The sequence below is a fragment of the Salmo salar genome, chromosome 19 (genome assembly GCF_965601325.2).
Source record: "Salmo salar chromosome 19, fSalSal1, whole genome shotgun sequence".
NCBI lineage: Eukaryota > Metazoa > Chordata > Actinopteri > Salmoniformes > Salmonidae > Salmo > Salmo salar.
In genome coordinates this window covers 67,473,890-67,484,631 of record NC_138309.1, presented here as the reverse complement: position 1 = coordinate 67,484,631, position 10,742 = coordinate 67,473,890, and the positions used below count along the sequence as shown (strand labels likewise).

At 42.0% G+C, this 10,742-nt stretch overlaps 1 protein-coding gene across 1 annotated transcript in view; it reads left to right on the top strand.

Annotated features, from left to right (window-relative positions):
• Window positions 1–459: 459 nt before the first annotated feature.
• erbb2 (erb-b2 receptor tyrosine kinase 2) overlaps window positions 460–10,742 on the top strand; it is a 42,190-nt gene continuing 31,907 nt past the window's right edge. Inside the window, exon 1 of the mRNA XM_014158617.3 lies at window positions 460–1,037. Coding sequence (XP_014014092.1) covers window positions 965–1,037 — 73 coding nt within the window. The 5' untranslated portion in view covers window positions 460–964. The remainder of the gene's footprint in view (window positions 1,038–10,742) is intronic.

Here is a 10,742-nt window from a genome sequence, read left to right as displayed (position 1 = left end):
AAACTAAGAATTCAATCACTGTCAATAAATTACTTTTAGACCATTTAAAACCTCACTTAGACTAATCTATAACATTTATGTAGACCATGACTGTGCACTTCTACCCCTAATAGTGTACACTGCTAGGCCTACTACTAACCCCCCCCCCCCCACGATCCCTTTCTGGGGAATGCAATGTTTCCACAATATAACCTGCCCTAACCTTTTTTGGTTCATGAAGGAAAGGAGATAAGGAAAGGAAATGTTTAAAGATTTTTGGAACCTGGACAATGTCATGCAGTGAAGCATGGCAAGGGCACCCCTCCACACTGTTGCTATCAATAGCTAACCATATCAATCTTTCACTTTCTGAGAACCTAACACTCAGGCTTGACTGAGAACAAACCTTGTGCAAGACATGGAGCATGGACTTATGAATAGTTTTGTGCAGTTTCCTGATTAGTTATATGCAGTCTGTTGGACTCTGACCCTAACTGATGTTGGTGGAGAGTGGACAGTTGGTATGAATAGAGCTTATTCTTCTTCCTCCTCATTTCGTTCTCTCAGACAAGGGCCTGAGAACAGTGAAGAATTTGAATAAGACTAAATCTACGGCATAGACTTGTATAAGCAATTCATAGTTTTTTGAAGAACTCAACATGTAGAATCCCGGATAATTCTTCTTCAGACCATTTTGAGTGACTTTCTGACTGAGGCGGGCCGCGGGCGACTCTATCGGGCTGTTGGAGTCAATCGGCCCTATCTGCCACTCCCCATTCAGCCCTTCACGGGAGCGCGCCGACTGGCTGTGTCAAGCAAGCCTACTACCGACAGGCGAGCCACAGGCACGGAATTCCCGAGGAGGAAGTTACTGGGATTGGGGAAAAACAACCTCAAAACTAACTGCATGAATAAAGTTGTAGGGGCGCTCCTCTGTAGGAATACAAAAGTGTTGGGTACTATGGACTAGTGGTGGTCGAAATCGATGGAGGCGGCGAGAAGTTTTCTGTTTCTCCGGTTACTGCTGGTCGGACTTTCGGGCGCATTGGGCAGAGAAGGTGGGTCTCTCACGTTGGATCCTCTTCTTTTTTTTTCACACAGTGTCTGGAATAATTAAATGAATCAAATGTGATAGGCCTATGTAAAACCTTGGAATAGTTGAAAACAATGTGAATTCTCGAAATTGTGGGGAGTTCAACTCGACCCAGAGAGCATGACTTTGTGCTCCGACAATAGACCGCATTCCTATGTGAGTCCAACCACCCCCTCGCACTGATTTCAATGTTGTGGCTCCAGATTTATTAGCCACTATTGATAACGACAAAACGGTTAAAATGGAAGCGCGCTAAAGAGCTGGAGTTCATGCTTCATTTGGTAATGCTGTTACAATTTAACAGTTGTTGTTGTTAAAGTGTATAGTGGCACAGAGTAGCCTATAGTAAGCTAATAAATTGGGAGTGAAACAAGTAGGCCTTAAGTAGCCTACGCCGCCAAGAAATATGAGAACCTGCTTAGCAACTTTGTGTGAAAATGGCACACAACGAATAGTTGAGAAGAGTTCACTTTTGTGGTAAACAAAATCAAAACAACAGTGATTGCATTGTATGCTCCATGGGCTCATGACGAGGTCAATTATTCACTGCTTGCGCTAAAGAGGACATTGTCTCATAGAACAGACCACTTGTCACTCTTCAAACTGCAGCACTTCAAATATTAACCAGTGAAAACTGAAAATGGAAGAGCAAAACATTCTGCAAACACAGGACTTACATGTAGGCTACCTCTTTCCAATGGGCACCATGCATTCATTCACAACAACCAAGCTATTACTGTACAATTGTATTGATGAAATTGTTGTATCACCAACTTTCTCATATCAAATTCTGTCTTTGTAAGAAGACTAAAAAGAATCACAGATACAAAACAGATTGGAATTGAATCAGAAATCAATTATGTTTGAAAAAGTGGTGCGCGTTTCATTAGTTGTTTTGGTTCAAAAACATACACACACGTAACTACTCGCCACAGGTGACATGGTTATCAAATACAATTGCATTGTTGTCTGTAACAGGTCTGTACAGTTTTTGTACCAATCAGTCTCTTTCTTCTTTGGAAGCAAATCATTACCACATTGGTGTTCATAGTAATGTTTTCATTGAACTCAAAGCACCACATTTGAGTCACGTAAATATATTCATATTTTCACTAAAACACTAATAGAAACTGAATCTTACTGAGCTAAAGCGGGAAGACTTATGGATACACAAATGCACGCACACATACACACACACACACACCCTTGTTTTTGAAAGGTCGATATTCCAAAGGTCAGCTGTTGGGGTTTGATATAAAACTGTGTCAGGGTTCCTATTATACAGGTGGGAGCACACTGAAACCTTTGGCTCTATGTCAATGTGCACACTCAGATTAGAGCATCTAGCTTTGTGTGTGTTTGACAGTCTTCACAAACATTTCACTCTCACACTCCGGTGCACCCATTGACTGAAACTCACTTGGAGGTGATTTAAGCCTCTCGAGTTAGTATCACTCACTCTAGTTAAAACTCAATGAAGCATGATGACTCGCTAGTCTGGACACCATGCAACTTAACTGACTAATGACTAGTGTATCCTATTATCTGTAGTGTCATCCCCAAATTTCCCGGCCTCAGAATACATTTTAAAAATACATTGGTAACACTGCAGCCTGCAGGTATAATGCTATAAGTAGTGAGCTCCAGAAGTATTGGGACAGTGACACATTTTGTTGTTGTTCTGGCTCTGTTCTCCAGCACTTTGGATTTGAAGTGATACAATGACTATGAGGCAGACTGTCAGCTTTAATTTGAGGGTATTTTCATCCATATCAGGTGAACAGTTTAGAAATTACAATACTTTTTGGTACATAGTCCCCCCATTTTAGGGGACCAAACGTATTGGGTCAGATTTACTTATGTGTATTAAAATTGTCAAATGTTACGTATTTGAGGGCCTCCTGAGTAGCACAGTGGTCTAAGGCACTGCATTGCAGTGCTAGCTGTGCCGCTAGAGATTCTGGGTTCGAGTTCAGGCTCTGTCCGGCTGCGACTAGGAGACCCATGGTGCAGCGCACAATAAATATCATACACCCCCCCCCCCCCCCCAAAAAAAAATGCTAACCTCCCCTGTTATTGTAATGGGGAGAGGTTAGCATGTCTTGCGGGGGAGTGATGGGGTGATATTTGTGCGACTGTAACTGCTTTATAAATTGTTTTAAGTATGTATTGGCCTTCAGAATGCCTTTTTATAAGTAGAGCCACGCTTTTTAGGCACTTTTTGAGGCAGATTGCTTTTACCAATATTTCCAACATTATCCACCAGTGTTGCTGCAGGTAGAAAATCCTAGGAAATACACTATATACACTACTGTTAAAAAGTTTGGCGTCACTTATAAATGTCCTTGTTTTTGAAAGAAAAGCAAATTTTTTTGCCCATTAAAATACCATCAAATTAATCAGAAATACAGTAGAGAAATTGTTAATGTTGTAAATGACTATTGTAGCTGGAAACTGCAGATTTTTTTATGGAATATCTACACAGGCATACAGAGTCCCATTATCAGCAACCATCACTCCTGTGTTCCATTGGCACATTGTTAGCTAATCCAAGTTTATCATTTTAAATGGCTAATTGATCATTAGAAATCCCCTTTGCAATTATGTTAGCACAGCTGAAAACTGTTGGTCTGATTAAAGAAGCATTAAAACTGGCCTTTAGACCAGTTGAGGATCTGGAGCATCAGCATTTGTGGGTTCGATTACAGGCTCAAAATGGCCAAAAACAAATACTTTCTTCTGAAATTCGTTAGTCTATTCTTGTTCTGAGAAATGAAGGCTATTCCATGCGAGAAATTGCCATGAAACTGAAGATCTCGTACAACGCTGTGTACTACTCCCTTCACAGAACAGCGCAAACTGGCCCTAACCAGAATAGAAAGAGGTGTGGGAGGCCCGGTGCACAACTGAGCAAGAGGACAAGTATATTAGTGTGTCTAGTTTGAGAAACATGCCTCACAAGTCCTCAACTGGCAGCTTCATTAAATACTACCTGCAAACACCAGTCTCAACGTCAACAGTGAAGAGGCAGCTCCGGGATGCTGGCCTTCTAGGCAGTGTTCCTCTGTCCAGTGTCTATGTTCTTTTGCACATCTTAATCTTTTCTTTTTGTTGGCCAGTCTGAGATATGGCTTTTTCTTTGCAACTCTGCCTAGAAGGACATTTCTAAGTGACCTCAAACTTTTGAATGGTAGTGTATATACAAAAGTATGTGGACATCCCTTCAAATTAGTGGATTTGGCTTTTTCAGCCATACCCAATGCTGACAGGTGTCTAAAATTCAACATTGGCAGTAGAATTGCGTTACTGAAGAGCTCCGTGACTTTCAACATGGCATCGTCATAGGATGCCCCTTTCCAACAAGTCAGTTTGTCAAATGTCAGCCCTGCTAGAGCTGCCCCGGTCAACTGTAAGTGCTGTTATTGTGAAGTGGAAACATCTAGGAGCAACAACTACTCAGCCGTGAAGTGGTAGGCCACCCAAGCTCACAGAACGAGACCGACGAGTGCTGAAGCACGTAAAAATCATCTGTCCTCGGTTGTGAAACTCAATGCCTAGTTCCAAACTGCCTCTGGAGGCAACGTCAGCACAAGAACTGTTCGTTGGGAACTTCATCAAATGATTTTTCATGGCCGAGCTGCCGCACACAAACTTAAAATCACCATGCGCAATGCCAAGTGTCGGCTAGGGTGGTGTAAAGCTCACCGCCATTGGACTCTGGAGCAGTGGAAATGCGTTCTCTGGAGTGATGAATCACGCTTCACCGTCTGGCAGTCCGACAGACAAATCTGTGTTTGGCGGATGCCAGGAGAACACTACCTGCCCAAATGCATAGTGCCAACTGTAAAGTTTGGTGGAGGAGGAATAATGGTCTGGGGCTGTTTTTCATGGTTTAAGCTAGGCCCATTAGTTCCAGTGAAAGGCAATCTTAACGCTACACCATACAATGACATTCTAGTTGATTCTATGCTTTCAACTTTGTGGCAACAGTTTGGAGAAGGCCCTTTTTTGTTTAAGCATGACAATACCCCTGTGCACAATGCAAGGTCCATACAGAAATGGTTTGTCGAAATTGGTGTGGAAGAACTTGACTGGCCTGCAGAGAGCCCTAACCTCAACCCCATCAAACACCTTCGGTATGAATTGGAACGCCGACTGCGAGCCAGACCTAATCGCCCAACATCAGTGACCGACCTCACTAATGCTGAATGGAAGCAAGTTCCCGCAGCAATGTTCCAACATCTCGGGGAAAGCCTTCCCAGAAGAATTGAGGCTGTTATAGCAGCAAAGGGAGGACCAACTCCATATTAATGGCCATGATCTTGGAATGAGATGTTTGACGAGCAGGTGTCCATATACTTTTGGTCATGTAGTGTATGTCTCCAATCAATGTCTGGTTTGTGCGTGTGCGCTTGGCGGGGGGATGGCCTGAGCCAGGGGAAGCGTAGCTCTGCAAATCTTAATCACACACAACGTAATATTTGGGAGGGAATACTATTTGTAGATCAGTTATTCTACACCTCACTTTCCTGAAGCTGATCCTCTCCAATGGACTCGAAAGTTGTAGCTAAAAATAGATGAATTGGGGGCAGTTGAAGGGGAGAGTCAAACCAACACCTTAACCGTTACTCTGAGAGGTCTGAACCTCTTGACTTGACACTCGCTGGATCAGGATTCAAGTCCCAGTCGGGGCTACCCCCCCCCTCCCCCCCAAATTCTATACACTGGTGTCAGAAGTGGAATGAGGCCATCTGAGAGGCATGTGATGGACTTGGTATAGAGGAGCGAAGGATGGGGGTAGTTTAGCGACCTTAATCCAACACCTAGCGAGCTCATCAAGAGGTTTGGACCTCTTGGCGTGATGGTTAAGGTGTTGGCTCGACAGTTGCTGGAGCCAGGTTCGAGTCCCGGTCGGGGCTACCCGGGATTCACTACAATACACTTCTATGGTTGGTTTCATTGACTCTACCCTTTAACTGCCCCTAGTTGACCCATTTTTAGCTACAACTTCCAAGTCCGTTGGAGAGGAAAGTCAGCTTGAGCAAAGTGAGATGTAGAATCACTTGCCTACAAATAGTGTTCCCTACCAAATAATAGGCTTTATGTGCAGAGCTACGCCTACCCTGGCTCAGGCCATCACCCCCGCCAAACACACATGCACAACCAGACAATGATTGATTGGGCACAGTTTGTGCCGTTTTTAAATAACAATTCCTAGGATTTTATATCTACTGCAACACTAGTGGATAATGCTGGAAATACAGGTAAAAGCAAAGTGCTCCAAAAAGGGCCTAAAAAGCATGGCCTTTTATTATAAGCTTAATATGTTATTTCATAACACAGCAAAAAAGGACACTTTTGTTATTTCTGTACTTGAGTATTTATTTCTATGCGTATGAGCATTGAAATTATTGAACATATTGGTAACACATTACTTAAAGCCTGCAGGTATAGTGCTTTACAAGTTGTTATAAGCATATATGAGCCTTTTTATTAACATTTTTATTTAACCTTTATTTAACTGGGCAAGTCAATTAAGAGCTAATTCTTATTTACAATGACGGCCTACACCGGCCAAACCCTAACCCCGACGACGCTGGGCCAATTGTGCACCGCCCTATGGGACTCCCAATCACGGCCGGTTGTGATACAGCCTGGAATCGAACCAGGGTCTGTAGTGACCCATTTGGTCTCTAGCACTGAGATGTAGTGCCTTAGACCGCTGCGCCACTCAGGAGCCCCAATGTCTTTATAATGTCTTATTTTAAAGTTTCACGGCATTATAAGGCAGTCAGTCAAACATGCTTGTATGACAAGTTTTACAATGCATTATAACTGCCTGCTTAATGTTTGATTGGCCTACAGTAAAATACATCCACGTTTTACCTGTGGATAAAGCTTGATACCTGTTGATGGAGACGGAGTGAAAAAAGACAAGGGTACGACTGGACTGACTGTTGGATGGATGCTACTACAGCATTCAATTTCAGTTTTGTTTTTGAAGCAGATGCGTTTGCTGCAACACTTCCGTCCTAGGACCTTCCACAGGCTGCGTGCAAAACTAAAATGAACAATCAAATGCAATAGAGCTACATTTTGTGTATTGAGGTTCTCAACGGAAGGGATGTCTACAGTGAAAAGTTGTACGAGCAAGAGACTCTTTTTCTGATACCGGTCCTCAGATTGGTTCGGAGGAGCACTCATGCATGTATTGTGTGTGTTGGACTCTGCCTGCCATTGTATTGACGTGTGTGTGTGTGACAAAGAGTGAATGTTCATGCGCATAGAGTACGCTCTGCACTGCAGCAACAGGTACAGATCCTGTTCTTCCTGTCAGTTGAGCAATACCTGTTTGTACTTGGCAAGGGAAAGGAGGAGGAATGCTTTTGGGGGGAGTTAGAATAGAAATGTATGTTTATCCAAGGCAAGTTGCTAGGATTAGGGTTGTTGGGGAGGCAAAGCCCACCTGAAGGTGCAATCTATAATTTAGTTTCTGTTATTGAGTGGACTATATACAGGACTGAGTGGGAGGGTCTTTGTGGGCCGGTGTACTGATTGGCTGAAATAGAACTATGTTTGTTTTTGTGCTCTTTTTTATTTTTTTACTAGCTTTGATTGTGCATTTGTCCTGTGGCCATCAGAGTACAAAGGAATTCCAGATTTCCCCTTTAAATGATGTCTGTTTATCTGTCAGACAATACTAGGTTTGAAAGGAAGACGTTGAAGTAGTTGAGTATCTTGGGGTAGGAGATGATTAGTGTTCCAGTGAAGGAGGAAGTTGAAGTGGAAGGGGCGGTACAGCAAAGGGAATTGTTTTGGTGTGTCTCGGTGGTGGCAGCTTTTCCGGGTTGAATGAACCTACACCTGCAGTAACATTGCTGGCAGCCGTGAACGTTGTTCTTGTTAGTCAGTGCCCACAACACACACACACCCTTTGCTGACTGGCAGGCTTCCCGTGCAGGTTTGGTTGTGTTTGCTTTCGAACGCTCCTGCAGTGCAGGTATAGGTCACATTCAATTTACATTTAGTAGGTACCCTACTCAAGCTGTCCCAATTAACCTGTCAGTCATGTTAATGGTTGAAAGACATTTGGTACACTCCAACAATGACAAAGCAGTTGACTTGAGACCTTATCGCGAGCAAAGGATTTCCAAGTTTTACGTGGGAAGAAAAATATTTTGATTTGAAAATGTAATCCAATCAAAATATTTGTCTTGGATGACTAGCAATCACATTTCATTAGAAGTTGACGGTTCCCAAAGGTATAGCGGCCAATGGTTTGAAAAGACCCTGTGACTTGAATCTTGAAGTATGCTTTACAAGAAGTAGGACACATTAACGTGTAACATTTTATTTTTCAATTCAAAACCTCAATGGCGTTCCATCCTCACTTTCATAAAGACAAATGTAATCCAGAAAGTATACCCACAAACACTAATAATTACTCTCTCAAAACTAACGTGCAGCTTCATTTTCAAGCAAATGTGTTTGACAATTGCATTCAAATGTCATGATAGACGTGGAATAGTCCGGGGTACGTTGGCTCTGTAGTTTTCACGAGGTTCTCAATGCTGACCGAACTGTTTGGTGTGTTATTTTCTCTTCTTTTCCCCAGAAAACTCCACCACCTGGGTGGTTACTGCAGAAGGCGTTTGGCAAATGGACGTTTCCAAGTGAAGTTGCTAGGATACGGTGTAGAGAAGCGCTATGTAGCCAGCATTAGCCAGCATTAGCGATTAGCGAGCACCTCGGTGAATGTGTGTTTGTTTAGGTGTCAGTGGCATTCCTTTGTTGGGCACTGACACATGCATAACGCCGGCACTTGTGCCCGTCTGAGAAGGAAGGGAAGAGAGGAAGGGAAGGAGATGGTTAGGGAGATCTGAAATGAGGAGAGAGGGAGTAGATAAGGAGAGCTGGAGAAGGAGCGAGAGAGTGAGAGTATTTACAGTAATTGGTTGGATAGGGAAAGGAAGGGGTGGGTTTCTACTCAAGGCCAAAGCCGGACAATGAACAAAACACATACACACACACACACACACACACACACGCCTGTGTCCATGCGAGTGGGAGTGAGTTTCGGCTTGATTTAGTTGGTCAGTAAAGAAATGAAAGCAGTTTAGAAAAAAATCTAACAAACTCCTCTTTAGCTCCCTACGAAATATTTTACATGACCAAGTCAGTATAACATAAGAAGTTTAAGTATAAGAAGTTTAAGTCATTTGATCTACACTGTAGAAAATAATTTGTTTCAACTTATTATTTACAGTCATAAAGTTGCATGGCCTTTTTAAGCTCTATCAACTTTACATGTCAAGCTATCCTTACTTACACAACATTTACTTTGACTAATAAATGATAGTAAAGTCAACTTCAACATTTGTCAGTATAACCTACTATTCCTAGTTGAATCAATTTCAACTTTAGTTATATCAACTTTATCCTAACTAACACCTAATTTAATAAAACAAAGTCAAGTCAACTTTACAGTTTGTCAGTATAATGTACTATTTATTGTTGAATCAATGGAGGTTTTAGTAGAGATAACTTGCCTCCATTTTGAAAAATGATGTAATATTTTCAATTAATCTAACTTACTATCCAGTTAAGTAGACTATATATGCATTGACTAAACAACCATAACTCTAGCAATGATATAGAGGTTTCAGTGGGGACCATTATACCCCCATCTGCCTCTTAATCATGTGTGAGCTTTTTCACCAGCCAACAGGCCACTTTAACTACAATAACATGACCAGTTTCCGTTTTACTTGTTACTTTTTACATGTGATTGTTTATCTACCTGCATTGAATGCACTAACTGAAGTCGCTCTGGATTAAAGCATCTGCTAAATGAGCCATGGTCAAAAGTAGTGCACTATATATCGCTGAATGATGTCTTGTCGTAGAGATCCGGCATTTACAATAAGGGCGCTATAGTAATCAACTGAAATTGCAGACTTTGAACAAGAAGATGTCCTGTTTGAGCTACAGTCATGGCATTTTGTACATAAATGAATATCCTCATGTGAATCAAGTTTATCATAAGGATCGATAAGCTCCGCCCCTTCAAGTCACAACAGGGAATCGATTTGAATATTTCACAGTCAATTCATTGACAAATCGACTATTCTGTTACTATAAGTATAGTCTAGCGAGACTACTATCAGTATAACTGTCCCTTGTCTGCACATAAAAATAAATAGTGTTTTATATCAGTGCATCTCTCTTTCAAGCAGTGGAGTCTCTGACATCCCATCCATTGTGAGCTATCATAGTTTTGATTTCCAGTGGGGGGAAAAAAATACTATATAGTTTTTTTTTCTCTCTCTCATCAATCCATGCAACATATGTTTGGATAACGACCTGTTTACTGTTGCCTTGTATAGCATATAGCATCTCCCACAGTCACACAGTCTTTAGATTAACAAACATTTCCCTTTTTACAACCCCCTTGTCTGTGCTAGCTTGTTAACGTGCAGCTAGGGCTGTGGCGGTCATAACATTTTGTCAGGCGGTGATTGTCAACCAAATATGTGCTGATTTCACGGTAATGTGACATAAACACATTTAGCATCTCCTGTCCTCCACGCATAGCCTACAAGCCACTGATGCAGACCTTTTGGAACATCTACATTTTAAAAAGTCTAAATCCATGTAATATAGCCTACAC